The sequence below is a fragment of the Centrocercus urophasianus genome, unplaced genomic scaffold (genome assembly GCF_019232065.1).
Source record: "Centrocercus urophasianus isolate 14NV4802_14NV808 unplaced genomic scaffold, USGS_Curo_1.0 seq_26, whole genome shotgun sequence".
Classification (NCBI taxonomy): domain Eukaryota; kingdom Metazoa; phylum Chordata; class Aves; order Galliformes; family Phasianidae; genus Centrocercus; species Centrocercus urophasianus.
In genome coordinates, this window is record NW_024884822.1 from 13,249,699 (window position 1) to 13,277,374 (window position 27,676).

The window sequence follows — 27,676 nt, forward strand, 5'->3', positions numbered from 1 at the left end:
GTCTCTTGTCCAGCACAGGAGCTTTTTCAATTAATGTTCCTCAGAGACGTGATCTGATTTTGCTTTTGGAGGCAAAGAAATGAGAATTGGTTCGTTTTAAAAATAACCTGTTATGTGAAGTGATGCATCATAGAGCTCTCACACAGAGGAGCAGTTAGTAAAGTATTCCATAGCAACAGCCACATCTTAATAGAAGATCATCTCCTGGACATCTCCCTTTGCATTTCTGCAATTACTGACTCTGTCTCCTACCATCTGCAATTATATAAAATCCCTCTGGCAACCGTAGCTATTGCTTACATGGAAAATTAACATTGTGGAAGCTATGGGATTTAATAACTAAAAATAAGAAATATGAGTTGTTGCATGACTATTCACCAAGCTTTCCACCAGCTACGAGGAATCTCTGAGCGGATCATCGTGGGACATAATTTTGAATCCTCTGGTTTCGTGGTATAAAACATAACTCTTAGGTTTAATACTTCATTTGCACAATAACTCAGAACTTTCCCCCATCCACTTGACATTAAAAAAGCAGTCGTGCAGGAGGCCAGAAGAATATCAGAAGAAAATCAACTGTGATGCTTAACACACAGCCTGAATCAGGTGATGCTCAGGGCTGACATCAGAGGCAGATCAGTGCTCCTGTTCTGTGTGCTTCGGTCTTATTTTAGAGCATGCTTCTTCCATGCTGCTGGGAGATAAGCACTGATGTTTCCTGACGTCTCTGCGTCACATTGCAGCAGTTTTGCTACCAATTCTATAATTCAAAACAGCATTTATCTTTTATTTAAGTGAAGTATGTTTTGAAATGCATTTGCTGGCTTTTATTTTGAAGGAGGAGGCTTTGAAATGTGTTGCACTGGAGGTCAGTGTTTTCTCTTCTCTACAGGTTAATTATGATTGTACCAACTTTGTCATGTTCTTAATCACAGCATCCATTATCTGCATAAAGGACTTTATAATCCAGGCTAAAAAGTGCAATTTTTAATTTTCAAGATTTGCAATAGAAAAAAAAAATACCCCTTCTTTTAGAAAAAAAGTATTTTTATCTTAAAAAATTCAAAGTGATTAAAGATTTTTTTTTTTTATGGGAGGGGTTAAGCATTGGTAACAATTAGCATAGGTGATATTTTACTGGAAGAATGCAATTACAAAAATGGCATAGAGATTCAACAATTTGGTTTGTCCCAAATTTCTTTTGTGGAATTGCACAAAAGGTGGCCTGCCTACGAAAGAGGTTTTGAACAAAATAAGTCAATTACATGCTGTAACTTGCAGGCTGTTTACCAGGCTGGAAAAGGAGTCCCAGACACCCACTTGTGCCTGAAAGTATCAATCTAACCGTAACATATTAGCATCAGTTGACACTTCTGTTACAGCATAACAAGCCTGGCAACAATATAGAGCCAACAGAGCTTCGAGAAAACCGAGGCAAGAGGAAATAATTGTTTTTGACGTTCAGAAGAGGGGAACTGTATGATCAGAATCCCTGGGATGTGGATATCAGAGCTAAGAGTGACTACCTGAAAATGAAATTAACTCTGTTTGACTGAGGTAGAGGGCAGCTGGATATCAAACAGCAGCTCACAAAGTCAGCTGGTTTTATGAGGCATGCTGGAAATCAAGCTTTCCAGCAGTTTTCTATCTGTATAATGAAGCTAAAAATGGATCATTATGATCAATGGCTCTGATCCTGCTCAAAATATGTACCAAAACTCACGCCAGCACATGTTCCAGCACCAGTGCTTGGTGTTTGTGATCAATCTTCCTTGCAAAAGCTCCTGATTCTGATGGGTTAATTTTGAATAATGGTGGATCTGCACATTTTTATGGTGGCAGGAAACCAGGGCTAAGTGAAAGAAAAGACCTGTTCCACGTACATTGAACTTCTGTAGTGCAGAATTTCTCACAACAACAATAATCACACTGGATTACAGCAATCTGTATGGAGGCCAGTGTCAGCCTGCTGGAAATCACAGTTAATACCCTCTGCTGTCAGGAGGGATGGATTCTAGGTCTGTGCAATGCATTAGCAGTGTGATGAGCATTGACTGGATTTGGTAGGAGGTCACCGTGCCCATCTGATGCAGCATGCGAGGATGTCAGTGGCATCATACATACTACAGGCACACAGATGTGATTGCTACCTGACTTCAAGGGGTTAAATGAAGCATGGATCAGTGGTATAGTCTGCAGAAAGAGAGCAGACTAAGCAACTGAAGGAGTTTCAGAAGCCCCTCCTGAGAGGTCGGTCATGTCTGGGGAATCTGAACTTTCTCTCAACCAAGTGAAGGTTGAAGGAAACCAGCAGGAGTCTGTTGGCTTTGCACGCTAAATCCTGTGGAAATATTTCAGCAAACTGAAGTAACCTAGGCCATGCATTCGAACTATCCAGTGTAATAAACACAAAAACACCAGTGACCAATGAGGTCACAATCAGAATTAAGGTAGCTATTCCAAAGTGGAAAATGCTTATCTATGTTTAAGAATACTACATCAGCTGCCCCCCCCCCCCCCCACCGCATCACCCTATCCCCTCTCAAGGGATATTTCCTTCTCTGCTATCTATGCTGCATAAACAAGTTGGCTATTTAGATTCTCAGTCACTCAAAACTGTCCTCTACAAACAGTCCCTTGGTGTCGCTCATATTGATTACAGAGTCAGTGTCAAAATGAGTACGGACATGGGAATGTAAGAACACAAACTGTTTATATAAACCATAAGGGCAGCAGAGCTCTTAGAAAGGTGCTTTTTATCATTCTTGATCTAAATAAATATATCACTAATTTGGCAAAGGGAAGAAAACCGAAGCCAAGGTTTGTTTCAGTGAGGTAGTTTATTTAGTGTTGTTTTACAGACTTCTGTAAGCGATTCTCCCTTTTAGAAAATCATTTGTGCCATGTTGTGTGCTTTCAAAGCCAGACAGAATGAACCCTCTTTGCAGACCCAGCAGACAGCCAGCATGATGAATCTGTCCTTCAGTGGGAGGCGAGGCAGTCAAAGTTAACATTAAAACGATCATCCACTGCTTCTGCACTAGCATCCTATTCCAGGCACAAATTGTTTGGGCTCTCTGCAAACTCAGGAGGTTCCAGAGCCTGTCCCACTTGTGTTCGGAAAGCTTTCTTCAAAGGCTCAAAATCCAGAGATTCCCTTTAAAAAGAGACAATACGAACAATGACAGTACAAGGGCACAGAAAGCAAGCTATGCTGGCTTTTAAGATAACTGTCTTCACCTAGTAGACTTGTATCAGCCCCGTTAGACAAGCAATGTTGCATATTCTTCAAATTCCACACAGACCTTTGCAGCTTTTTCTGACAACAGAGATATTTGGGTGTCTTTGGTTGGTTTGGTTTTTAGTAAAATTTGTGTGGGTGACAACAAAATGGGGTGGGGTGAGGCAAGCACCGCAGGAGCTGTTCTGCTCTGTGCTCTTGCAGCCTGCAGGAAGAGTTCTGTGTGGGCAAGGGAAGGGAGTGGAGCTTGGCTGCAGTGTGAATGCAGAGGAGGAGGTGGGAGATGGAGCATGATGGGAACATGGGGAAAGCAGTGTGCGTCCTCAGCTGTGTGCAATGATCCCATGGTAGATGGCCTAATAAGGAATGTAGGCACATCTTTAAGTTAAGGGCAGACAGGGTCTACTCAGTGCTTTACTCAGCAGAGAGTCTTTGTTTAGCAAATCTGCAGGCATTTCATTCAGCCTGCAGTGAGTGCTCAGGGCACACAGTCACACCGTGCCTGCGTTTGACTGCATTCTGCACTGAAACATAATGAGGGATGTCTTGGGAGACCAGGAGTTTAGCTGCACTAAAAAGCAGACCAATCCTGGCCATTTGTACAAATGAGAACAGTGAAATTGTAAGAACTGAGCTCACAGAACTGCACACAGCATGCTTTTGTAGGCCTGCTGTAGCACTGTGCACAGCTCAGCCTGTGCTACGCCTTCAGTCCCTTTGTTTCAGAAGCTTCTTCTGAGTGATGTTTCTCAAACCAGGTGCAATGCTAACCTACATCTCTTTGGTACGATCTGCCTTTTGCCCTTGAACATTTTTCTTCCTTGTGCCACCCTTTCTTTCTGCTTTTCTTTTTACATGACCAAGTAAAAATAAGGAGAGCTGGAGTGTGAGTAGATGAGACAAACCCTTCTCTCTCCCAGCTGCCCCTCAGCTCTTCTCGACAAAGGTTTAATAGCAATGACGCTGTGTCACAGTGCTGCTGTCACCTGCCATAGCTCCAGCCTGCAAAGAACAGGAAGGAGCACCGGGAAAGGCTGCAGGCTGCGTTGCAGAGCAGCAGCAGAAGAGCCTGGGAGCAGCTGGGTGAGGACAGGAGCATGCTGAGGGGACAGCGGGCCCTGTGCTCTGTGACTGTGTGCTCCCAGCACAGCAAGGTGTGCTCAAGGACATCTGTGCCTCCACAGCATAAATTCCTCCTAAAGCTCCATCTGGGGCCTTTGCAAAATGGCAGCAAGCCATTTTTGTACAGCGCGAGGAGCAGAGCAAGCAATCCAGTCAGGGCTTCTCATCCCCTCAAACGCTGCTCAGGGAAAGAACTCAGCCTTAACCCTCCGCTTTGTCCGCTTCACCCTGTAAGGATTTAGGAGCAGAACACATTTGCGAGAGAGGAGCGGCTGTAGATGGAGGAGCCTGACTGCCCCCAGGGCTGCTTGCAGCTACGGGAAGCCTCCCAGAGTCACCGGGCTGCTGCTTGGGGAGAGGGGGAAGCGGAGCCGGAGCCCTGGGGAGGAGGCGAGGCGGAGGGCGGGGCTGCGTCGGGAGCGACCGTTACAGCACCGGGCCGAGGCGGGGGGGCAGAGCTGCGGTGAGGGAGGAGGAGGAGGAGGAGGAGGAGGAGGAGGACTGGAGGGATGTGACGCCAGGCAGCGCTCGGCATTGTGGGAGCGCGCCGCCAGCCCGTCCAGCCGTTCCCGTTGGCCCCGCGGGCGGAGCGCAGGCAGCGGGAGCGGGGCCGCCGCCGCCGGGAGACATCTTGGTGCCGCCGCCGGGAGACGCGCTGTAAGTGGGCGCCGCCCGCCTTCCGCAGCGGCCGTTCCCCGTGCTGAGAGCTGAGCGGGGCGGGGGGCGCTGAGGGGAGAGGGGTCCCGGCTGCCGCCTGGCTGAGGGAAAGGCGGAGCGGAGGGAGCTGTCTGCCTTTTTATTTTATTTTTTTATTTTTTTGTCGTAGTGGCAGCGGGGTGTTGTTTGTGCTCGGAGTGTGCGGCGAGGGGTTGGAAGGAAGCCCGAGAGCGGCCGGCTCCTGCAGCCAGCCTGCCTGCCTTCCTCCTGGCGGGGAGCAGCGGGGTGCGCTGTCAGCGCGGCGCCCAAGTTCGTGCCAGACGGTAAACGGCTCCGGGAAACAAAGCCCGACGGCGGGTTGAGAGCCGTTGGCAGAGCTGTCCGAAGCATCCTGGGATGGTGGAGATGAGCTTTTAAAAAAAAGAAAAGAAAAGAAAAGGGAGGGGAGGGGGTCTTGGTTGTGGCAGAGCTGTCAGCCTGCGGTGTGTCTGCCTGCAGGGCCGGGGACAGCCGTAGTGCAGGGCGGGGGATGCGGTGTCCTCCAGCTGTGGGCAGGCAAACACGGCTGTGCCGGCAGGAGAGGCGCTAAGGGAGCCTCTGCTTCTGTAACTCGTCCCGTCTGGAGTCCTTGGGATCCCGTGTATCTTCAGGAGCCAGGGGCAGAAGGCTGCATCTGGAGTTGGCGTGGTAGCAGAGGTGCTTTGCTGGTGTTGGTGGAAGGAGACGCTGCTGTGAGGTGTCTGCAAGAGGCTTGTTTATTTCTTGACTGCAGAAGTGAATGATCGTCTTTCCCCCAGAACTGTGAGGCTGTGACTTAGCAACAGGTCTGTGGGGAACTTTGCGGATCCGCCACCTCTCCCCCAGTCCTAAGAGTCAAAAGAAATAAATAAACTGAGGAGTAGGGAGGCAATTATTGAAAGCAGAACCTGGGATTGTAAGCACAACAGGGAGCAGAAAGAATTAGGCATAAGCAAGACCGCTACAATTGCTTTGACAAACATGAGTGCTGTTGATTGATGTATTTTGTATCGAGCAGCCTTTAGCCAAGCCCTGGTTGTATCTTTAGAAGTTGTCTGAAAGAGTTATACTGTGTTTTTCCCAGGCAGCAGCTTCAGGTTGTTCTGATGCAGTGTTGTTGTTTTTGTTTGTTGTTTTTTTTCCAGGTAGTGTTGGAGGCTGTTTTGCTGTGTTATGTGTCATAATCTATCACACCAATGTTTTCTTGACCCATTATGGTCCTACAGAGTAACTCTGTTTTGTTACTGAGAGTTGTTTTGTTGCAGAACTGAGGCATACACTTCTGATCACCCGTGAAACCAGTGCATAACTCTTGATACCCATAAATGATTTAAATTCATAGCTAAGACTAGAATTTGGCTTAATGACAGTAAGACAGGAAGAGTACTTAAGCACTGCTTATTTCATAAATCAGCATTAACGGAAAGAAAAACCCCAACTGCAAACTCGCAAGGTAGGGATAAAGGAGCAGGAAGATGTAATTGATGCCACGGGAGAAAAAGGAGCCTCTAGAGAGAGCCTCCCTTGGGAGAAAGGTTATTGACCCAGCAGCCAGTTCAGGGAGCATCAGTTTTGTCAGCTCCTTGCTTCCTTGAGGTAGATTTGGGGCAAAAGTGTGCTAGATGCAGTATATGTAGGAAAGTGCACAGAGGGGATGCATGCAGAGAGGCTTGGGTGCCTTACCTAGAAGAGATGATGTTCAGGATTCAGCTTGTACTACTTTACTTGTTCCTAAAACAGCAATGCAGTGATGCTCAAAGCACATCATTCAAGGCAGCGGGCTGAGTTCTTGCACTCTCTTCCATCAGCAGTACAACATCCATACTACACTTCTGAATTTTCCATTGGAAACATCTGCCTGAATTCTTTGTATTTTTGCTGTTGTCCAAAATGTCAAGCAGAAAACAAGTTCTCAAAGTGTTCTTTGAAACAGTTTTTCTTCTGAATTTATAAAACAGGCTAGTGGCTTGTATCGAATCCTGTGCTTCCTACCTAACGTACAGAAAGCTGCAACACACAAATGTGTTATTTTCATGCTAGTGCTCCCAACTGATCAGCAAAGACAACTGTATTTACATTTTCCTGTCTATTGGTGGCAGGGTGCCCAGCTAAAACTTTTGTCATCTCCCATCACTGTTCATAGTGGGGGCTTGCACATTAAGGAGGTATTTGTTTCAGAGTTTTGGTCCCATTGTGGGAGGAAGGGACTTCTGCCAGCTGAATAAAATTGGGCAATAGTATCCTCTTCTGCACATGGGTTTGATGAAAATATTATTTCTCTTTTCACATTGCCATGATGGGAGTTCTAGTCTCCCTCACCTTCACTAAAAAGGACATCTGTAAGGCATTTGTAGATGAGGAATATTCTTTGATTTGTTGGAGTGAAAATAAATGTATACTGCTGCCTTTCCAGATAAGAAATCAATGCAGTGCCAGAGCAGCTGGTTTGCAACCAGTTTCACTCCTCTTTTTCAGACCACAAAGAATTACTGCCTTGATAAAGTGCTTAAGCTAAAACTTGAAATCACACCAGACCAAATGATTGCTGAGTTGCTCTTCTTGTATTACTGTAATACCTGGAAACCACGGTCACAGACTGAGACACTGTTGTGTTGGACAGGCGTTAATAAAGACCGTTTTATGCTGACTCTGTAAGCAGTGCACTCTATAAATATGTCAAACTAGTTTCTGATCGGCCAAGAAGAGAGCAAATGAGTTGTCAAAGCAAATTCAAGCGCATCTTTTCAAAATGAGTTCAGTGAGCAGCTATTATTATGGTACATAAATAGATTTTAGATGGAGTGGCAGCTCTTGCTTGTTAATCTTTTGGAGCAGTGAAAAGAAAATAGCATTGCTGGTAAGCTCCTGTGATACAAAAGTGAACTTTTCAGCTTAGTCTTCCTCCTGGAAAGAGGAGGAAAGGAATTGCTCAGTGTTAGCATTTTTCCTATTGTAGTAATGGTGTACTGCATTCCACTGTACTTACAGATGTGATCTTGTAGATCTAAGTGCAGTTAATGCACTCAGGTAACCGTGGTGAGAGCAACCCCTACCTGACAGCAGTAGAACTTTCAGTAATTTGTTGAGTCGTTAAGAATCGGTACCTGAAAGCTGTTAGTATTGTTGTTTTTAATTATTACTACTGTTTGATAAGAGTCACACTGACTGAGCTAATGAAGTGCTGGCATTTGAGCTATTGGAGATGAGATATTTTACCAGGATGTGTGGTCAAGGACTCCAGAGCTATATGATGTTAAGCTTTTCAGAAGAGCAGATGCCTATGATCACTTTAGGAAAATGGCATTTGAAAGTAGAGTATCTATCTTTGTACAGAAAACTGTGGCCAACAGCCAATTTCAACCAGGAAAATATCAATTATGTTGATTTCGTTGCTATACCTGATCATTATTTTGTTTCTTGGAATACCTATTTCTGGCTTGCAAAGATCTGACAGCAGGCCTTGTAGTTTGAATCTTCACTGTGAGTGAATATACCATGGCATTCTCATTTCTGTGAATCTGGGAGCGTCAGAAAGCAGTGTGAATCTTGCTGCAGTCCTGGAGGGCTTTTCAAAAGGCCACGAATCTGGTGCTGCAGATAGGGCAATCTGTGGCCCAGCACATACATATGCAAAGTGTGTGTGTGTGTGTATATATATATATACACACATACATATGCACTTTTAAATACACTGAGAGTATTTTTCAGTAATTTTCTTGCCAAGGCAAGAGAGGAGTAAGAAAGAAAAAGACGGACTGTGATTTTCTTTTTGTTTTGTTTTACCTCCTGCCCGAATCCAGTCTGAACTATGGTAGATGTGATAAAGTTCCCTTTGGTGAGCACTGCCTTCCTCATCTGCAGGCTTGCAGTGACTCAGCAGACAGCTCTGGTTCATTAACATTGGCCGTGATCCAGAGTTTCTGGTGTTACAAAGATAAACCATTCGAGAACATGTAAGGCACACAGTTTTCTTTGGGTTTTGATCTGTTGCCATGCTCTTTACATCTAACTTCAATACATTTCTTTGTGTCTGCTGCAAGTGACATCTATGTTCTTTCTGTACTTTTTGCCGTGTAGAGAACCAGAACTAAAGAAGACACTGAGAGCTCCTTGGGCCATCCAACCCTTTCTCAAAGGCAGGACAGGCAGGTTCTCTAAAGTAATGATCCTGAATCCATAGTTAAACCCCAAGAACTCCCATTCCAGGTTTTCTTTGCCCCTTCTCAGTAAGGTGATCAGCAAAATGAAAAGCGATACTTAAAACCTAATTAGACTTCCCTCCTTCCCCCCAGCATCTAAATTTCTGTGTGTTATAAGAATGGGATCCTCGAGACAGGAAGCCCTGAAACACATTTTATCACATTTACTCGTTGCGTTAAAGTTGCAGAAGTGCTTGCTTTGTTCAACATTTGAGACTCCACCTTTCTGGTTTAGATAAGTTTTCCCTCATAAATAAGATAAACGTGACAAGCAGTACGAAATAAAGGGGGGAAATGGACCTCTTAGACATTGCAGAAGTGGTAAAGTAAGCTTATGTGAAAATCCACCCTTCTATATACAGTGGTGTGAGATAATTCCAGATGACAGAAGGTTTGAAGTTATCCATTGGAAGGCAGTATGTTAAAGGGAAGAACATCTCCCGAGCGCCAAATCAAAGATGCTGCAAAGGAACAGCCAAGTTTGTGCTGATAAGGGAGGATGGTTGGTTGAGCAAGGCCACAGCAATAGGCAGCGTGTCAACAGCAGAGCTAGCACTGCTTTGTGATACAAAGCCAGAGACAGTGATACACAGTACCTGTTTGTTTCTGCAGATGAAGGAACCATTTCCCTTACTGCACTGTGAACAGCCGCTTCCTTGGGACTAAAAATAAAAGGGCAATGCTCTTTCGTCTCTTTCTGTTATCAGCTACAGCACGGCCATTCCATTTGGGCCTTTAGATTGGCAAGCTGTATTTACTTTTCAAAGCTTCTTTGGTAATGATTCTGCATTGCCACATATTTTACTCATGCTTTGATCCAAATGCTGTAGCAGAATACGGCTTTCCTGGAGGGGAATAAAAACAGTCAGGAGATAAGAACTTCCATATTCTCTTCCATCTGTTCTGACCATTCCATATTCAGTGACCTGGATTTCATGGGTGATGACCACAGCTATCTGCAGAGGTGTTTTGTGGGAGCTCAGAGCTGCACTGCTCCCAAGGAGAGCTTGATCCAGCAAGGTGTTCCATGGGCTCTCTTCCCCCTTCCCTTTGACTGCGTTGCCCAGCATGGGGAAGCAGGGATGGGCTTAGAACTTTTCCAGGGAATTTCAAAGTTATTTACTTCCCTTTCCTACTCTACTCTTATCTTCCTTTGACGTGGAATGTGCAACTTTGTGTTCTGACTTTGTAGAAAAATGCAGCCCAGAATGAATACAGTCCCATTTGAACAGTTCTCCTGAATATAATCATTTCTTCCCTTTTTTTTTCTTTCTTCCTTTTTGCTGGGAGTGCAGGTAGTCTGTTGAATTGCTCCCATCCCAATGATTAGACTCAAACCAGTTAGAAGGTAAGATCTGTAATTAACACAGAGCATCCAGTTTCAACTTTTGGTTCCCCACACCATCCTGCTCAGCATCAGTATCCTTGCTACAGCTGCGGAAAGTAAATTGATTTTCATGGGGAATTAATTACCTGCTTTTGGAAGTGTTGTGTATTACAAAATGCACCTTATTGTGACAGTTAAAATCCAGTTTTTGTCTTATAGAAACACTTCATTATGAAATGCTTAATTTAGCATTCATTGTAACGCACTTGATATGAGGATTACTAAGATTTCTCCGTATCAATAAAGAACCTGATTTTTTTTTTTTTCCTATTAATGAAGTTTGCAAGCTACCTGAGATTCTCACAAGTTGCTATTTATATATGCTAGCATAGAGCAATGAAGGTGTATCTGAATGTGACTTGCATTCTGGCTTACATGGCATCCAAAAAGAGAGCCTTGACCATTTAGGCAAACAGTTCATACAATTCTACCATTTAAGTGTTGCAGGTTTTCCATGGAAAAAAATCTGGTTTTCGTCATTCTGATCAGTTACACAACAGAGGAATGAAGGGGGAAGCTAGAAGCATGGATATTTCTTGTGTGTGCTCTCGTGCTTAAATTCAGTGAACTTCTTAATGAGATTAAACATCTGTGGCAATGATGACAATGGAGTGCAGCCTATGAGAATATTTGCAGGCAGAAAGCCCATAGCCAATTGAAAACCACACCCAGCCATCTTCCTAACGGTGACAGAGCTCAGATGGAAGGCTGGAGCTAAATTGGAGGGTTTTAAAATCAGTTGTGCCTTTCATTTCCTCAAGGGAGGAAAGTGGGCATTTGTCTTCTTCACAGTGTGGCTGCAGAGCTGAGCTCACAGCGAGGAGAGGGAAAGCAGTGCTTTCAGTGGCTCCCCTTCCAATTTCCTGTCTGTTTGTTGATATCACTTTCATAAACGTGGTCTGACTTTTGTCTGGCTAAAAAAAAACTGGGATTGTTTTGTTTACCTGTAACAATCAATAAGCCAGCTGACATTCTTTCACTTAACGAGTTATGCACTTACAGAATGTTTGATGAGCAGAGAATGGAAGTGGAAAGGAAAAGAAATGGCTGTTTTTTGAGTTTCTTTAGTTATCCTGTATGGTCCTCATTTGATAGTTACATAGTCTGTATCTCAGTGACTCATTGGGGTTTAAAAGATGTCAGGACACGTCGGTGCAGATCAGAAGTTAGAGCAGAAGTTGTAAAAGTAGAGTTGGTGAACCTGTTTGGCCTAATTCTGAGCTCACTCAGTCATAGAATCAGGTGTTAATAAACACAGTCAAGTTCATAAGGAGAAGGAGAGAATTCAGTATGGACATGAGAGAAAGATAAAAGTGAAACGGAGAACTGGTATGATGGGAAATGAAGCTTAAAGAGCTTCTGTTGAGGAGTGTATAATCACATTAATGACTTTGCATTCTCCTCAGTTAGGGTTTAGACATGTAGAAAAGTGCTAGGATGTACCAGTGATGCATACCTCTGGTTTCTCTGGAGCTCAGACATGATGAAGGGAGGGAAGGGAACATTTGGACAGTCTCCTTTCCCCCAAGTTAATTTCAAAACCCAGTGCATGATGCTGAAAGCCTGCAAACTCTCTTCCTCTTTGGATTTGCCAGCTTGTATTTACAGCCTAAGTAGAAATCAAAGAGAAAAAAATCTATTTAACAGCTGAATTAGCAGGAGGTTTTTTCACGGAGATGAACAGAGATACAATCATCTGAGGGCTGCAGGATGTTTAGACCACTGTTATGTCATGGAAGGGTTGAAGGCTTCTGATGGGCTTCAGTGTGAGCAGAGCTGGCTGCTGGCAGGTTCAAATTGCAGGGGGTTCATTTCGCTTCCTTTTGAAAGACACATTTAGTGTACAGGAGATGTAGTTTACCTTACGTAGGTCTGTGTTCTGTAAATTCATTCACACTTGAAAATCCAGATGCTTAAGGGAGAGTAATGTACAAAAGCTCTAGTGACTTCAGTGCAGAAAGCAGGCTCTGCTTTCATGCTGAAACTCTTGTTTTACGTGTTAAGTAGTTACCACACTTGACTCCACTAATGGTGCCAGTTTTAACATGTTAGGAATTCCAGATTAGTAATTTCAAAGCAGATCTATATAAAATTACTTCCCCTATTACCACTTGAAATTATTTAAATGCTGTACTCCTTACTGATTAAATTTTTGTCTTTGTTTTTCTCCCTAATATACAGAGTGCTGTTCCAGACCCAATACAGACAAAATGTCCAGTAGGGGAGGGAAGAAGAAGTCAACCAAGACTTCACGCTCTGCAAAAGCTGGGGTTATATTCCCTGTTGGAAGAATGCTCCGTTACATTAAGAAAGGCCATCCGAAGTACAGAATTGGTGTTGGTGCTCCAGTGTACATGGCTGCTGTACTGGAATATCTGACTGGTAGGTATTGCAGAACAACATGAAACAGCAACAGCAATAGAAATAAGACAAACTGAATTTGCACAGTGGAAAAGCTGTAGAACGTCCTTTGATTTATAGGAGGCTTTTGAATGAATAAAGAAGTTATGGCTTAAGTAACTGCTGTTGTTGACACATCTGAGCCAAAAGTAATATGCAGCCATCTCCACTCTTGCCTCAGATAGCTTTTGTGTAGTTCAGTATTTGATTTGCTCTGACTCTTTCCATATAGGCAGTCAGAAGGATTCTTACATCAGTGAGTATGGCTGGATCTCACATCACTGAGCAGTAGGTTTTTTTACCGTGCGTTTGTTATGTCGGTGTTCGGTTGCAGCAGATGCAAATGTGCCCAGGGAACAGTGATCTTTAAGCCGTGATCCTGAGCTGATTCTCTGAGGAAGAATTGAAGTTCAGTCTTCTATTTTCTCAATTTGAGGACAAAGTAGCAAAGCACGTGGTTTAACAAGTGCCCTGATTGACAACTATGATTATAGGCATTGAAGGCTATTTTAGATACAACTCATAATAGATATTGACAAGGAAGGACAGAAATAGGCTGTTCTATTTTTTTTTTTTTTTTTTTTTTCCTATAAACCTTCCACCCCTAAAAATGAAGATTGGTAACAGAGAATAATTAAGTGCTTAATTTCTGTGAGGTACTCCTATTACATAGCTGAATTTTCTGAGCCATTAAACTTCATTATTTTCATTTGTTCATATTCACAGTTTTCCTTATTTGAACCTTTTCTTTAAAAGAATGCTTTTAAACTTCATAGATGGCCTTAAAAATTAACATTTCCTTCAGCTGGGTTTCCTGCTTAGAGCAATAACAACTCAAATAAAATGCCTCTTGACTGAATGGGGCTTTGAATGCTGCCCTTTTCAAGAAACAGAACAATACAGGTGAGCTCAAGATGCTGCTAATGAGCAGCACGTGTTGTTGGTTTACTGACTTAAAGGTTTTCTGAGGTAGTGACAGTTTAGGCACAAAGTATAGGCTTGGGAAATAAGTGCTCCTTTAACTAACATGGATCCAAATGTACTGGTTCAGATATATTTTTTTTTAATGAATAATTGCACACACTGCTACTTTAAGAAATAGTAAAAGAGGTGCAAAGGGGAGAAGGATGAAGGAGAGCTTAGGAGGAAAAGCATCTTTACCTCTCAGAATACCTGTAAAGCTTTTGTGTTGTTTTTTTTTCCCCCTCTGTATGTTGGTTAGCCCTCATGACGTGTAAGTCAAGATTATCTTTATGAAGATAAATATGTCCCAAAAACAAAGATACTCTTTTCCTTCCCTTACTTAGTTTTGTTCTATGACTTTTTCAGCCTGATGACTTTTTTCTCCACTTTTCTGTAAGTTTTCTTGCACTCTCTATAGCAGAGGTTTTTTTAATAATTAATGATTAATATATTTTCTCAACTTCAAGTTTCTTTGTTTTTCAGTATGATTCAGAAATCTCCTGGAATGGGAAGCAGAGAGATTTTTGTTCTGTGTGGGTTTTTTTTTATCCTGTTGGCAGTTATTACATTACAAAATTGAAGTCCTGATTTATTTCTTGAGGCTCTTAAATATGTTCACATCTGAGACTAAGTGAAGTTTGAGCCATCTGAAAAAGCAAAGCAGGAACATGACATAATGGAGATATGATGATGATAAACTGCATAAGTCAGAAAGCATCCAGGGAGGGGAGGAGAAAAGTAAAATACGAAACACAGTTACAGGAAAGAAAGTCTTCAGAAAAAAAACTGAGATGAAATGGCAGAAATGTGAGCTAATGGGAAGGAACCTACTAAGGTTTGAAAACTAGTTCATGTGTGTGCAGTCCTTTGGAAGATGAAGTGCTAAATTTTGCTGGCCTTTGTGAAAGTTCAACTCTGGATGTAAATCTGAAATTAGGCCATAACGTGATCAGATCTGGGATTTTTGATTTAGCTTGGGATTTAAACTTGCATAATGCTTCCAGCTGTTCAGACTTGCAATTCAGTTTTGGGTCCATCTGTAGTTATGACTTTATCTGCTTTTACTTTGAAGGTACCTGTTAAGATGTATGTGCTCATCAAAAAGTGAAAATTCTCTAACTACTTACAAATGGGCACATATGCTATAATTTAAGCTCTTCTTCAGTCCGTGCTCAACAAAGTTCTTTTCAATTTACATTTGTGTTCTTCCCATGCTTTTCTATTGGGTTGTGTATCTGCTCTTAGCTCCAAGAGCAGGAACATAGGTGGTTTTAGCACACAGGTTACTCTGGCTGCTTCAGTTGCTGTGAACTAAATGCTGTGTGCATTTGCTGTGCTGATTTTCGTTCTCTTGGCTTCTGATGGCTTCTTCTGTAGGAGCCAGAATACATCTTCCCTGTGCTCTTTATTGTAATGACTCTAAAAGTAATAATAAAACTTCCCATAATATTAGCAGCCAATAAAGTGATTTTCCTTATCTCACATTTCATCCTATTTTGGTACTAAAGAGTTGCAAATTTCTGTTATTACCTGTAAAAATATTGTAATTCTCTCAACAGCACACCAAGTGTTCACAATTTGCTTTCTTTAGGCATATCACCTGCTTATTCTTTCCTTCTTTTTATCTAAGGAAATCATATGCATCATCCACTGTAAACAGGGTGCAAGTGTTTGTGCAGAAGATATCACTGTGTTTTACCAATAATGAAGCAGTGGGTATACTTTCTGCTCTCTGGAGGAATAGCGTGGATGAGGAAGAACTGTAATTTATGGGTCTTATTTCTCTTGATTAATATCTGTTTAGCTGCAGAACTAATTTTAGGCATTATTAACTAGTTGGAGCTGTCAAGAAGTTTGATGTTACTAATTCCTTCTGTCATCTTTCCTTATTGTGGCTCTTTTGTTACAGTAATTTATTGCTTGTCTTCACGTGAGTGGAAAGCTACCCTCCTCATTTCGTCTGCAACAATGTGCATCAGGATCAGTTTGTATCAAATAAAATACAAAGTCAGGCAACAAGGTTGCCTTTGGCTGGGGCATTGCAGCCACTCGGATGGCCTTGCGTGGTTTGCATTTGTCCAAACCCATCCAGCTGTATTTGTAAACAGTTGTTGTCTCTTTTGATCTGCAGCTTGCATAGGTTACAGTATGGTCCTTTGGTTACAGTGTTTGCCCTTGGAAAACACTTGCCTTTGGAAAGCCCTTGCCTTCATATATACATAAAAATCTCCTGAAGTGTGTTTAGAGGCAGCAAGAACCAGGCCTGCAAGCAATATCTGTTCCCCCTGCCCCCGTCATCTTCTCTGTGTTGTAAACCAGTTTCAATTGCTAAAATGTCATAGCAAATGAGGGAAATGGGAAGTTTACAGAACAGGAATATGGAAGAAATAAGGCTTTGATTTATTCTTGTTCTGTACTTACTGAAGTAAGGTAGGAAAAAAAATGTCTGTTTTCTCCATTAGGGTTTTTCTTTTCCCCCAGTGAGATTTTATTGCCCATTGTGTACTGTTGACCATGTATTTTGTTAAAATGTGCAGTAAGCACCTCTTCAATCCTAGGGCTAGAACTGCACTTGGGGCACTCTGCTGCTCACCTTAGGTTTTGTTCTCAGGCTTTCTGATGTCACCAGAATCCCTTAATGGAGGTTCACGTGCCAGAGTTCAGTTCATTGCGTTTTCACCTTGATTAATTTTCGATGTGGAAAACTTTCTCAAGCCAGCTGCTGATTGGCTGCAAAAGAGAAGTCCTTCCTGAAGGCGCTGCGTTTAACCGCTCGCTTCAGATGCTCACTTTCCAAAGTGCAAACTGATCAACTTGAACTGCTGCTCACCTCTCGTGTTCTGCCTGCTGCTGAAAAATTTTACAGGGTCACAGAGGAAAACAATGATTTGCCCTGTTTGTAGAAGCAGAAGTACTGCTGAGCTTCTGCTTTGAGGCAGAGGGGTAGCTGAGAGGTCCACAATAAAAAAAGCATTAGGTTAAAAGCAGATTGAAGTTCCAGGCGTTCTGAGACTGCCATAAATAATGATCCTCGGGGAATAATGAAATTTAAGAAGAGAATTAATTGATAGTATCTTTTTGATACAGTTGAGACGTATTCACTACTGTGATACGTTCCTTCTATTTAAGCAGACAGCTTCAGAAACACTAATCCCTATTACAGTGTTATGCCACAAACTGTGTCCCAGAAGAGGTTTAAGGTAAATTAAAGGGCTTGTAGGGCCCATGCCTTATTAAAGCAAGCATGAAACTACCTCTTCAGCTCCAGTGTGCTTTTAAAATGGATTAATACCGGGCCTAAAACACATCACAGTTGTTTATGCAGTAGCCTTGCAGGCAGAAGCCTTTAAAAAATAGCATCATAGCAAAGCACTTTTGTAACGTTCTTCTTTTACATAAGGCTTCAGTCTTTTCCTTAACAGAAGTGAGATTGTCACAGCTAGAAATTGCAACTCTTTAAGAAGTGGCAACTTAGATTTGAAACTTGGCATCATTATAAGTTGAGTGGCTAACATTCTTTGCGAATTAACACCGGCATGAATCAGTGTGCTTCAAATGTATGTAAATGAAGAGCTCTCTTTCATCGATTAGCCCTTCCTTGGCTCCTACCCTGTAAACCCTTAAGTGTGTTCCTGTCTTAACTTGTTGTCCCATGAACTTCAGTGCAGCCCTCCTAGTTACAAACGCTAAGCTAATCAAAGCAACTTGCCAGATTGGCGCTCTGCTGTATTCTGCAAGCCACGCAGATCAGGTCTGATGAAAAACAGTAGAAGTGAAAGCATTTTCACATGATAAAAGCCCTCACAACACATACTGGTTGGTCTTTATCGATACCTACTTCAGAGGGGTACTTTTGTATCAAAATTTGCATTTGTGCCATTCTGAGATAATGTACAAAATGAGACGTTAGGGTTGTTGGTGCTTATTTGATTTTTGTTTTTACATCTTGATTATCAAATTATTGTCTCCCACTGACAGCTGCTAAATTCAAGTTATATTTTAATACTTTTAATATAGAATTGTGTTTCCTCTTTATTCTGGTAACGTTCCATCTCTGCTTGCCTAATTTACAAGTAAGCAACGACTTCTGTTATAAGTTGCTGTTCAATTTAATAGTCTTGAAAGTTTGGCTTAAAGGTCAATAATTATTAAGGGGAACAGCATTTCAGTAAATACACGATAGAGTGAAGGATAGAGTAGCAGTTCTTTGTGAGGGCTGCTATTCAGGTATTAGGTTCATAAAATATCTTAGGGCTGTGCTTCATCACTGAATATCGTAGGCAATTTAAGCATCTGTTGGACTTTTTTCTCTGAGAAATATGTATTGTTGTTTAGGTGAAAATCACTTGGGTTAAATCCCATGGTCCCATTAGATGAGAGAGCTGCTAGCATGATGGGTCACTGCTACAGGCCTTACTGCTCTCTCATAATAACCCTATTATCCCTGCCTTGCAGAACATGTGAAAGAATGCAGGACATCACTGGGGTAAGTTAGCAGTAATGGCACACTGTGGAAATATCAAACGTGGTGTTTTTAACATTTCAGACACTGCAGCCCATGCGTGTAAATGCTTTCATTACTTCAAATTATCAAATATTTTATCCTGTCCTCGGACTGAGGGCTGCATTTGTATTGTGTTCTTAAATGTCCATGGCCTGTAATAGTGTTTCAATTGCAAGCAGGCCTGGTCTGCTTGCATGGGATTTGTATGGGGGGTTCTCCAGCAATTTGAAGTGATCCTGGCTCAGTGCTGCCAAAACAAATTTTCCACAATGTGTAGCAACAGGCTTTTATGAATTTTGATGGAGAGTTTAAAAGAGTAATATTAATTCTCACTTTAATATGTCAGATCTGTGCTTTGGGGAGGTTGTGTTTTTTTATGACATCACTGATAAGAGCCAGTTTCTTTCCTCACATTTTGTCTGACATGAAGGGAAGAAAGCATTCTAACAGTGCTTTCCTTTATGCCATAAGGTTTGCTTAGGAATGCTTGAATTCTGGTTATGCAGTGTGTTTGCATTGGATCTTCAGTCTTTTTTTTTTTTTTTTTTTTTTTTTTTTTTTCGCACTCTACATTTATCCCTGATTTTCTTTCAAGGGTGAAATTCCACACGGATTTTTAGGTGCAGCAGGATGAAATGCTTCATCCTCAATGTAAACTTCAATGGGGAAGAAATAAATTGAGGGGACATGCAGTGAAACACAATATTCTTAAAATAAATAGGCAGTACTTTTCCTCCATTACAAAAATGTCTGGGTTGCAGTGACACTTGTTGCAAGATACGGGTTCCAGAAATTAGAGTAACTTCAGAAAACTATTTTGCGCATCCACAGAAATAAAATCCATTGGGAGGCTAAATGGAAAGATGGCATTTCTAGCTTCAAAAGCCAGTCCGTAAGTTTCAAGTGGCTGGAATCGGAGGGAGTACTCTGGAAAAGCAGCATTTTAAGTACTAGGAAGAGTATTTCAAGCAGTAATCCTCTGGAATGCTTGTTGTTGGGCATCGGTTGGGGACAGAATATCAGTTAAAACGTGGTTTTTTGCTCTGATGAAATTGTAGCTACTCTTTAAATTAGACTACTGCTGAATACCCAAAATAATAGAACTTCTTGCACGGTGTGTTCTGCAGACAGATTTTAAACTAAAGCAAAAAGTGCTGAATGTCTACTAGCCTCTCCATAACTGCCTCTGTAAAGTAGCAGTTTGTATTTGTAAATACATTTACAAAATTCTTTGTAAAAATGTTTCTAAATGTTTTTCTTCTAAACAATAACAATTGTGTTTGCCTACAGACACCTGTATTTATTATGGCTTCCGTTGCAATCTTTGTGCTAAAAAGGACTCGGAGTTGTAGAAAGACTTAAAGACAACAGTAATTTAATGAGTCATGATGTTTTCAGCAATAAATTCGGAATCCTGCTTGCTTTGCTGTCAGAGGTGGTAGCTAATAAAACCATTATTGCCATCTGCCAGATCTTTAGAAATGAGCGTGCTACAAAAACGAGAGCACAGCGTGCATGGATTGTGCATGGATTGCATCAGGTCATTGTTCAGCAAAGGCTGTGCTGTAACCTGTGTGCTTTGCTTCTCTCTACATGGGCATGGCTGCAATGTCCTTGAGATACACCTCTATTTCCTCTTTCTGCCCAAGGTTTGGAGTCACTTCAGCAAACTGTAGAATTTCAGTACGAAGTCATCTCCTCGTTTTCCTTGGTTAATGATGTTATGAATGTTTACTGAGTTTCAGTAGATGATTGGCATCTGCCACTTGACTTGTTTGATGTTTGGACATGCAAGTTTCTAACGTGCCTACAGAGGTCAAAGACTGAGTAGGACAAGTCAAAGGACATCAGCAGTCTCCTGCCCTCTGTAACAGCCAGACCAAAGCACACATGCTGCACTTGATCAAGTAATGTCTGGCAGCAGTTAAATTAATCATGTCAGAGTGTATTTCTAAAGCATATGTAAACTGTTAGGAGTAAGAGCAGAGTGTAAACTGCTGGGTAGGGAAAGCTCCAAAGGAAGAGAAGAAAACAGGCAGAGTTAGATGGGAGTCTTTAAGTCAGTGGAGGAGAAATAGGGGATCACTTTTGAAATTAGTACTCACAGTGTGACTGTGGTAATAAGTAACATTTTAGATTTCAGAAAGTTCCCTCTTAAGTGTCACCATGAAGTGAATTCATATACATTTTATTGACAACATTTAACCTGAAAATTTACCCAAAAAATAGTACGTTAAATAGCATTGCATCTCCTACAAGGAAAGGAGAAACAAAAAAAGCAAAAAGTTTCGTATGAAGTGTGGAAATATAAAAGGAGGAAATGAAAAAAGAGCTGAAGAGCAGTGTGAGTCAGATCAGAAGGCTCTAAGTGGAAGTGGCTTTTGTGGCCTGAACTCGAATTCTATGTAAACAGCAGTCTGTCATCTGCCTCACAGAAACACAAAACTTAGAATAACTTGGCAAAGCCCGCAGTTTCTCCTCTAAGGGGCCTAGTTTTGATACAGCTCAGAGACTGAAGCCTGAAAGTTTTTTATCGCATCCTAAGAGAATGATTGCCCTGCTGAGAGTTGAGGTTTCACCAAAGCTTGTTCATGGCAGTAAAATATCTTGAATTGATTTTCACTGCATCGAATTTCCATGACTTTGAACCAGGGCTGAGAACTGTTTTACTGGAATGCATAAGAGGGAAAGTGCTGTTAAATGATTCTGCTTCCACTGCTGGGACGGTGGATTCCGGGGGGATTGGGTGGAATACACAGAAAGAAGAATGCAGGAAGCTCGTAATAATCTTTGATGATTGGGGTTGATTGGGTTAAAACCTTCCGGAATGGTGCAAGATGATTCTGAAGTCAATAAATTGCTGATGGAAGGTTGATTAATTTAAAATACAATGAATAGACTCCTTGTCATATAGCTGGCTCTGTAGCCAATACGCTTTTTCTCAATGGAATTGTGTCAGCATTCATTTTTCTTTCATTTCTGGATATTGTTCTCCAATATTTTATTGTGAGGAGAGGCTTTGAAATTTCTTTTGGGAAAAGTTCCTTGTTGGAGCTCCAGCCTTCAGAAGTTGGCTTCATGTCAACGCATCACCTGTTAGTTGTTAAGAGTTTAATTTTCAAAGCTATGATTTCATCTCCCTGAAGAGAAGGCAGACAAAAGGATTCAATGCAACAGCAGATTTTTAGTTTGAGACATAAACAACAAGAAAAAAAAACAAAACCAAACTCAAAGCACTTTTGGGATGAACTCAGCCATGATTAAATCGAATATTTACATTTAGAAAGTACGACAGCCTGAATGCATGCTAAGCTAAAGGCTTTGTCATTTAAGCTCTAAAGGAGTTTTAGTCAATAATGACCGGTAATACTTCGTTAGGGTAAATGAGCTGGTGGGAGTGGGAGAAACACACACTTAATTTTGTTTATATCCAGGTCTATAGTTACTACTGTGCCTGATTTGCTTATGTCCAATAGTGATTTGTTTTATTTGAACCTCGGTGCTGAGTTCTTGTTTCAAAATCTGCAAGTGTTATGAAATACCCAAGGCCTGGTACTCAATGAGCAGCAGTGAAATAAATGCAAGTAATGGAACTGGGAACTTTGTAGGGTGTCCAAGAGAGGATCAGAGCAGAGAGGTCTCTGCAAGTGAAGGATGAGGAACTTACTCTGGCAGCTTGCTCCAGGATGAGGTTTCTGTAGAGGCTTCTAACAATTTTTGATAGTGTTTGAATAGGAAAAGCCTCGAGAGCAGCCTTTCCTGTGGTCTTATCTCAGGCTTAAGTACAAAGATATACAACCTGTTTTCTCTTTTTAAAATGTTGAACTGAACTTTAGAAACCTCAAGAGGGACAAAAAATAAAAACTAACCAAAAAAAAAAAAAAACCCTGGTGCTTTTCTTTGAGCGCTGAGAACAGGCTTAGACCAGTTTTCATTACCAATATCCATTTGCCTAGTTGCAAGCATTGCAAAGGATTTTTTCACTTGTATAAATTCAATGAAACTGTTAAGAAAAGTTAAGAAAAAATTTCCCAACTTAAGACTTTCTTAAATTGTGTATTTTGAAATCAATGTGTTCTTGCTGTAGTCTGACTCCTAACACACCCACTGCTACAGAAAGTAGTTCATACATCAGTGTATCACATGCAGGCATTCCTATTTAGTTTTTTCTTTCACAATTGTTTGCTTTCTTCCACTTTTTACTGGTAATGTGTGTTGTTCTTGTTTTTTGTTTGTTTGTTTGGTTGGTTGGTTTTTTGTCATTTGAAATGCATTTAAAAGCACGGGGAAAATCATAAGCCAACCAGAAAGAGCATCTCTTCCTGGTAACCTAAATTCCAATATACAAAAATTGAAGAATTATGTCTTTGAAAGCTTGTCATGATGAACAACTTGTATACTTCCCTCATGTTCAAAAAAAAAAAAAAAAACATTAAAAAAGCTCCTTTTATAAAGTATGTCTCATAGTTGCCTTTGCCTGAGTGGTGGCCATGGAATTATTCTCTAGGGTGGAAATAACTTGGGTAAATATATGGCAGAAGCGGAGCAGGCATTATGCAACCTACTTTCCTCCTTTCTGTGAGCCCTCATTTTTGCAAAGTGATCTTGCTTTGTTCTTCTGGCTGGATATATGTGCCTGGTGAGTCTGATATGGAAGCTCATAGGACTTTATTTATTTTGCCTCAGCCAAAGTGAAGCTTTACATCTTGATTCTGTTGAATTGCATGGATATTCCTGAACATTCATTTGATGAGAGCTCTCATAGATGATCGTTATTTATTTACTTGTTCACATACTCAGGCAGACTTTGATTGCTTTGTGTTCATAAATGAAAAATTTAGATATAATTAAATCATCAAACCTTTTACAGTATTAAAAAACAAAAAAAGTATGTATCTGTGCATTAGGCCCTTCATTTGGTTGCCTGTGTTCCAGCTCCTTGGTGCTCTCTGTAGGGATGCTGCACATCATTAGAACGTTACCTTTAATGAAGCAGAGCTTTTCGGTGACTCAGCCCCTTGAAGCTGATAGATGGGTGCTTCCAACATTGCCCCAAAGAAGGATCTGACTGCAGAATGGGGATCAAACCACAGTTTTAATTACCTTTTCCCACCTACTGCTCTTTCACCACGTGCCTAAATTCGGAGAGATTGTTCTGGAAGTGTGAATCGGCTCCCTTACTGACAAGGCTGGATTTTGCCTTTAAGATCAGCTTAAAACATGGGATGAAACACTCTTTAAATCTTGTAGATTCAGGGTAGGATAAAACAGCTATGAAAGGGAAGATGGCTGCAAGCAGAATCCAGCCACGTATTTTGGATCCCATCCGGATCCAGAAGGTCTCCATTTCCAGGAAGATATGTAAGGGCTCTGATCTGCTGGCTTTGGATTGGGTTTGTCTCTGTCAGTTCTAAATCAAGAAGTTGTTCTCTGTATTGGCCCCATCCCCTTTGAGGGTCCCCTCTTTCTGGCCCTGTGCGCACAGCAGGGTTGTGCAGCTCCCTGTGCTGCAGGCTCTCTGCATGCACAAGCAATGCCCCATTATGGCTGGAGCTGTTAGGAGAAGGTCAAAAGAAAAAACCCACCCTCCATGCCCTCCTCCTCTCCCTGAGCTCCTCTTTTGAGGTCCTCAGCAGCAGTGCAAAGCGTTCTGTTCCCAAAAAGGAAGCGGGGTACCTCAACTTCCCTAAAGGACCATTAGAAAACTGTAATTTCAAAATGAGTTTCCTGTCCAAGGAAGAGGGCTTAGCACTTGCAAGAACAGTTCTCCACTGTACAGGGCAGACATTTGAGTTTTATGAGGAACAAATAAAACATTCCTCTGTGCTTTACAGGCATAACACTTTCTTAGACTCTTTAGTTACAAAATGACCTGCCTGCATAGCTATGCCGATGGGTTGCAGAGAATAACACGGCCCAACTGTTCAGCAGTGCCTGACGCAGTAAAGGAGCGGAGGTGGGGGAAGTTTGTTTTTTTGGCAAACCAAAAAGCAGCCTGCTGCTTGCAGCCGTGCTTTTCAGCCAGTAGTAAACTCTGAGATACAAACCAAATGATTCCTGCTCTGGAGAGGTGGAGGTGGTGGCATTGCAGTGCCGAAGAATCTTATTGAGGTCAGTGGGAATGCGCAGGGTGTAACCAAGAGCACAGCTTGCCCTTTGGAATGTGATACAGGTCCTCTGTCACAACAGGCAAGGCAGGCTAAACCACAAATGTCTGAGCTGTGGCTTATGAGAAGTATGTGGAATGGATTATGCCAGCTTAATTCTGTTCTTTGGAGGTGTGGAAAGCATAGCCAGGTTGACCTTACCCCGCTAATCCTGCTTTAAAAATAAATTAATTGTTGTCAGCATGAGATGTTATAAGAATTCCTTTCCAGGGCTTAAACTTTGTGTTCTGTCTTGCCCTATAAAAAAGTAAATTGCCCACTTTAAAGAACACAAAAGTGGTGAAAGTCCACCAAAATCCTTGATGAAACTTCACTGCGGAAGCAGCTGTACGTTTTCCTGTGGATGTCATTGTTAGCTCCTTATGGGGCTTGTGATGAAAAATGATGGAGAATCACGTTCAGTCTAATGAAAAGCCAGTCTGTGCTATGTGATATTGCTTAACAGTTACTGTGTGCTACAGTAAAGGCATGTGGTCACGCGACCCTTGATTTTGATCTTTTTCATGTTAGGATTACAATCTTAATTTACTTCTATTTGCCTCTAAAGCAAGTTTATGGGAGGGCTTTCTTGATATAGTTTCTCATTAAATAGGAAAGTACTCTGATACACAGGTTCTAATGTTAAATTTTAGCATGTTTTCTTGTTCTAGGTGTATAAAAGGCAATTTTTTTTGTTTCCCTCCTAACACTTCCAGGTTTTAGAGAAGGTAGTGTTCCAAAAGCAGTATGAAACAGTCTGTGCACAGGGAGCTGAAAGTTTGGATAATGAAAGTATGGATAATGAAGACAGTCATAGCTTGTAACTGCAAAATCAGATAAACATATTATGTCTTTTTTTCTTGTTCCCCTGGCATTGTTTTAATTTATGATGTTCTTTGCCTAAGGCTTGTTGAGAGGAAGACAGAGAAGTTAGCAGGTAATGCTCCTGCCCTGCACTTCATGGATGTTTATAGGAAAGCAAGTTAATCTTTCCTAATTCCAATAAAGGTCATCATAGGCACAGCTGTTAAGTGTAATTTGTAAGGGCTGGAAATTTCTTTCAAGAGGATGATCTACCAGGAGCAAACAAACATCATTTATCAGTTACCTTTTCTGGCCAACTTCTTAAAGAGACAAAAAAAAAAAATCATTAAGTGTAGCATCTGCATAGCTTGTATTTGCAGAATCCTAACTTGGATGTGTGCTTATATGCTTCCATAGCATTACAGGTAAGGAACTGAGAACAGCAGTTTCTCTAGTAATTAAAAAAGTGGAAGCCATGCAAACCAGAAATAGTATTTGTGACAGGTTTTAGAAAAATCTACCTTTGTGCATCTGGTCCTGTGCCACCTTATAGAAAAGGGAACTGGGGGAAATAAACAGACAATAAACTTGAGAAGGACACAGAAAAGTTGAGAACTTTATAAGGACGACAAAGTAAATATAGTTTAGACCGCAGGTCTTCAAATGTGCATTCTGCCTTTAGTGACTGCACCTAGGAAAGCATATAGTGATTTTAGGCATAGATGTTGAGGTTGTATGACAACAGTCAGGAATAACATCGTAGTGTTCACATTTATTTATTTATATATATTTTAATGGATGCTAAATAATACGTTGTGGTCATTAAGAACAATCACTATGTAATTAAAAGGGGCTTACTTTTTTTTCCCAGCGGAAATTCTGGAGCTGGCTGGAAATGCAGCAAGGGACAACAAGAAGGGTCGAGTCACTCCGAGACACATCCTGTTGGCTGTAGCAAATGATGAGGAATTAAATCAGGTAAGAAAAAACCCCACGGTGTGAGGGCCAGGATTTCCTTCAGGACTTTTAAAATTGTCTTTCCATATAGCTGAACTGTAATTCAAGACCTCTGCTTCTTGAACAGCCCACCACGAAACAACCAATTCGCTCACCAGCACACTGGCTGTGTAACAAAAAGCACTCAGCTTAATTATGTATTTCAGGATACTTCCAATGTGTGAAAATACACAGGAAATGTGGTGTGACATTTGCTTGCACTGTTGCAGTCACTTCTGTTGAAGACAAGAGCATTATCACAAACTCTCAGAGGGCTTTTTTGTTTTTTGTCTTCCCCCTTAACCAGCTTAGGACTCCATGGGACTTATCCTGTTCCCATCAAAGTCTGTCTTGGCAACCCCAGCATGAAGAGCTCTGGAACTCTTGCAAGTCTGTGTCCTTTACAGATTTCAAGATGTCTAATTTAGCAAAAAAATAATTGGGCATTGTTATTACAGTGTTGTGGTTGTCAGCCAGAGGCACTGGCCACAGTTAACGTCCCTTTTTTGGAGGTGCTGTAAAACAACATCTGATAAGATATTGTTCCAACCCTGTGTGTTGTGATAGAGCCGAAAAGAAATCATCCTCCTGTTTTTGTGTGGAAGTAAATAATGCTTTCCTTTTTAATAATATCTCCTTTTGTAAGCTGAGAGTCCCGCTGGGTTGTGGTTGGGGAGCAGTAAATGTGAATCAGAAGGTGGGAAATACCTGAGAGACTTTGATGTCACTGTTTCTATCTTCCCTAATACTTAATTAGTCCCAGTAAGATGTTAGGAAAAAATAAAAGGTTTAAGTGGCTTTAAATACAGACCACAATTTTTTTCACCTCTGCTTTTAAAGGCTTGAATGAACTGCACACTTTTGAATATTGATCTGCTTTTCTTCAACTACATACAGATTTTTCTGAAGAAAGACTTCCAGGTATAGAGATTTGTACAGATGTTACCCTCCATTTGAAGTTCCTTTTTCTAAGAAATAATTTCTGTTTAAAAAAATGCCTGCCGATGGAAATTCAGCAATGGAGACGCAAGTTGTGTCTCACATAGGTGGTAATTATTGCAGTCCTGTATCATAGACTTTAGGGTCCCGTTCCTCGAAAAACAAAGAATCCCCAGCCACAGACATGAGGGCTTTGCAGGGCAGCCTGGTTTCTGGCAGCTGGGTAGCAGCCTTCATTGCATGGCTTCACAGCTCAATGAAGAAACAGCTCTTGTGAGAGCTCAAGTGACATTCACAGTA

General features: G+C 41.5%; 1 protein-coding gene across 4 annotated transcripts in view; it reads left to right on the forward strand.

Annotated features, from left to right (window-relative positions):
• The first annotated feature begins 4,923 nt into the window (after positions 1 to 4,923).
• Positions 4,924 to 27,676, forward strand: part of LOC122164273 (core histone macro-H2A.1) — a 44,521-nt gene continuing 21,768 nt past the window's right edge. For all 4 annotated transcript variants that reach the window (XM_042826129.1, XM_042826132.1, XM_042826130.1 and 1 more), the window contains exons 1-3: positions 4,924 to 5,020; positions 12,806 to 13,006; positions 26,313 to 26,419. In XM_042826129.1, the coding sequence (XP_042682063.1) occupies positions 12,835 to 13,006; positions 26,313 to 26,419 (279 nt within the window). In that variant the 5' untranslated portion in view covers positions 4,924 to 5,020; positions 12,806 to 12,834. The remainder of the gene's footprint in view (positions 5,021 to 12,805; positions 13,007 to 26,312; positions 26,420 to 27,676) is intronic.